This window comes from Gekko japonicus, unplaced genomic scaffold (assembly GCF_001447785.1).
Source record: "Gekko japonicus isolate JY-2015 unplaced genomic scaffold, Gekko_japonicus_V1.1 scaffold1230, whole genome shotgun sequence".
NCBI lineage: Eukaryota > Metazoa > Chordata > Lepidosauria > Squamata > Gekkonidae > Gekko > Gekko japonicus.
In genome coordinates, this window is record NW_015160249.1 from 79,272 (window position 1) to 82,465 (window position 3,194).

Consider the following 3,194-nt stretch of genomic DNA (forward strand, 5'->3'; position numbering starts at 1 on the left):
ACTCTTAAAAAAAAGATTATTACGTTTTTAGGATACACAAGGATGAGGGAGGGGAAAGGGAAAAACCAAGAGTAATGATTTTCTGCATGTAACTTTCCTCTTGTCATTTCATGTTATACACAGATAAACTGCGAGGTTTTAAATGTTCATAGAAAGCCCCTTAATATTACAATATTAGGTAGTTCATATCTTTATATTTCTCTCTTATCCAATTATAAAATGGGGTCCAGTTTGGTGTTGTGGTTAAGTGCGCGGACGGCGGACTCTAATCTGGGAGAACCGGGTTTGATTCCCCCACTCCTCCACTTGCACCTGGCTGGATGACCTTGGGCAAGCCGTAGTTCTGATAAGAGCTGTCCTTGAAAAAGAGCAGTTTCTGTCAAGAGCTCTCTCAGCCCCACCTACCTCACAGGGTGTCTGTTGTGGGGAGGGGAAGGGAAAGGAGTTTGTAAGCTGCTCTGAGACACCTTTGGGTTGTGAAGGGCGGGGTATAAATCCAATCTCCTCCTCCTCCTTCTTCCATAGTCCAACAGGGGCTTCTTCCATCTGCCCTTCTAACATCGAGGTCAATTTGTCCATTTCCGCACTCTCCATCATCTTCGCTATTAGATCATGTTCGGAAGGTGTTGATGGAAGGTTCCAGTGGGTTGCAAATAAAATTCTAGTTTCGGTTACTACATGAATTATAAAATATCTTTGACATGCACACACACTTTTGAGAGTCAAAGCTGCCTTTGTTAGACAGAAGTCAGAATTGTACCTGACGAAGGGTACCTTTTACTCTTCAAAGCTCACGTCCCCAAAATCTTGTCAGTCTCTAAGGTGTACTGGCCTTGAACCTAATCGATATCATTATTGTTCTTATAAAACGAGAAGCACGAGGCGATTTCTAAAATGTATTCGTTTTATTTTAGAACCTGATGACCATCTAACAGTAGCCCAGTCCCTGAAAAAGGAGTTCGACAACCCGGATACCGCAGATCTGAAGTTTCAAGTGGATGGAAAATACATTCATGTTCATAAAGTCCTCCTCAAAATCCGGTAGGGAGCTATTCTGTACTTAATGGGATTTCTCCCTGGCAACCATCTTTGTTCTTGTGCTTTCCTTTTCCTTTGACATTAGAACATTTACACTTTCTCTTGACCCATGCATTTGCGGCTCGGGCTCAGGGAAAGGGCCTCTGGCCTGCTGAAAAGTCCCAGGTTCAGTCCCCAGGATCTCTAGTTAAAAGGACCTGGTAGTGAGTGATGTGAAAGAGCACAGTCTGAGTAGACAATACTGACTTCAGGGGATGAAGGGTCTGAGGCAGTTTCATGTGTGCAGACAGACAGGGGTCATTTCGTAGAAAAAGAGGTGCAGGAGCTCATTAGCATAACTCATTAGCATAATTTATTTGCATATGCCACACCCCCTGACATCACCGGAAGTGTATCAGAAGGCAACACCCACCACTCAGAGTCCACTGGACTGTTTTGGATTGCTAGCTGGGGGGGGGGACATGCAGATCTGTCCTCGCGGAGGAGGGAGAGCTTGTACCTGAATAAAACTTGGTCTTAAAGGTGCCACTGGACTGTTTTGGGCCGGGGGTGTTCTGCAACTTACCTGGCTGCTTCTTGCTCTGACTGTGGGCTGCTGGGAGCAGGGGGTGGGGCTTGTTGCATGTGCCCGCCCCCTGGGCTCTTTACTGCCGGAGCTCTGCTCCTGTGCGCTCCTGCAGGAAATGACCCCTGTTAACAGTGCAGATATGAGAGATGGATATTTGGTTTTTTTGGCTTCTTGGAATGCACTGTTGCTGGATTTCACTCAACTGAGCCAGATTGCCAAGAGTTTGTACTCTGCTATGGATTTATAGAGTTGTACCCACTTCGTATGGTGTGCTGGCAATACCATTTCATGTAAGATTGTTGGAAGTGCTTTCAACTCCAGGATACCTTTTGTGGGCCATATAAGAGAAGTGACACGGGTGCAGTTGGCAGTGGTTCTTCATGTGTGACCAACAGGTCATTGTTCTTCTCCCCCATTTAAACAAATAAGCTCCAGATCAATAAAATCTGGCTTCCATGAAGAAATGCCCTTCTGAGAAAGAGAACCAGGATCCACAGACAGCCACAAGCAGCCCTTTGCCAGCTACCCATAATGTGCATAGATCTCCAGTTCTTCTTTGACGAGACTGAAGGACTACTTGAACATAACATGAAGCTGCCTTATACTGAATCAGACCCTTGGTCCATCAAAGTCAGTGTTGTCTACTCAGACCGGCAGTGGCTCTCCGGGGGCTCAGGCTGAGGTCTTTCACATCAGCTACCGCCTAGTGCTTTTAACTGGAGATGCCGGGGATTGAGCCTGGGACCTTCTGTGTGCCAAGCAGACGCTCTGACTCTGAGCTACGGCCCCTCTCCTTTGGGACTGCCCGTTATTGTGTCATGTACATGTTCCACCAGGTGTCCAGTGATGGTTGATGGAATGTAGAGGTGGTTAAAGGTAAAGGTTTCCCTTGCTCGAAAGCCAGTTGAATCCAATTCTAGGGGGCAGTGCTTATCTCCGTTTCCAAGCTAAAGAGCCAGCGCTGTCTGACGACGTTTCCATGGTCATGTGGCTGGCATGACTAGACGCCGAGGCGCACGGAATGCTGTTACCTTCCCTCCAAAGCGGTACCTGTTTGTCTACTTGCAATTTCTTGCTTTAGAACTGCTAGGCTGGCAGGAGCTGGGGCCAGAGATGGGAGCTCACTCTGTCATGCGGCACTAGTGTCTCGAACTGCTGGACTACCGACCTTCCGGTCTGCAGCTCAGCGTCTTAACCACTTGAGCCACCACAACTCACTAGTACCCAACCTGTTGAGCTGTTAAAAAAAATCAAAGCACGTTTCAGAAAAGTACAGGAGCAGTTTGTTATAACTGCAAGTGTGGAAATTATCAGTGTTGTGATTTACACCGCCTACTCCTCCTGATAAGTGGACAGCATGCGAATGTCTTGAGAAGAGAGTTGGCCTGTTAAGGAGGGTTCCAAGATGCAGTCAATAAAACTGTGCTTCTGGGCCTCAGGTCCTTACACCGCTGCCTGTTTTGCCTTTCTTCTCATCCCAGATCCATTCTCGTTTGATAAAAATCCTTTGACTCACACTCCTTATCGTCACTGAGCTTTCCCCCGTTTTCTGCTCCTATAACCTGAAGATCCCAAACTTCCTTCCATA

At 46.9% G+C, this 3,194-nt stretch overlaps 1 protein-coding gene across 1 annotated transcript in view; it reads left to right on the forward strand.

The window, feature by feature from the left end:
• RCBTB2 (regulator of chromosome condensation (RCC1) and BTB (POZ) domain containing protein 2) overlaps positions 1 to 3,194 on the forward strand; it is a 40,274-nt gene that overhangs the window by 27,765 nt on the left and 9,315 nt on the right. Inside the window, exons 8-10 of the mRNA XM_015414143.1 lie at positions 915 to 1,041; positions 1,856 to 1,868; positions 2,886 to 2,923. Coding sequence (XP_015269629.1) covers positions 915 to 1,041; positions 1,856 to 1,868; positions 2,886 to 2,923 — 178 coding nt within the window. The remainder of the gene's footprint in view (positions 1 to 914; positions 1,042 to 1,855; positions 1,869 to 2,885; positions 2,924 to 3,194) is intronic.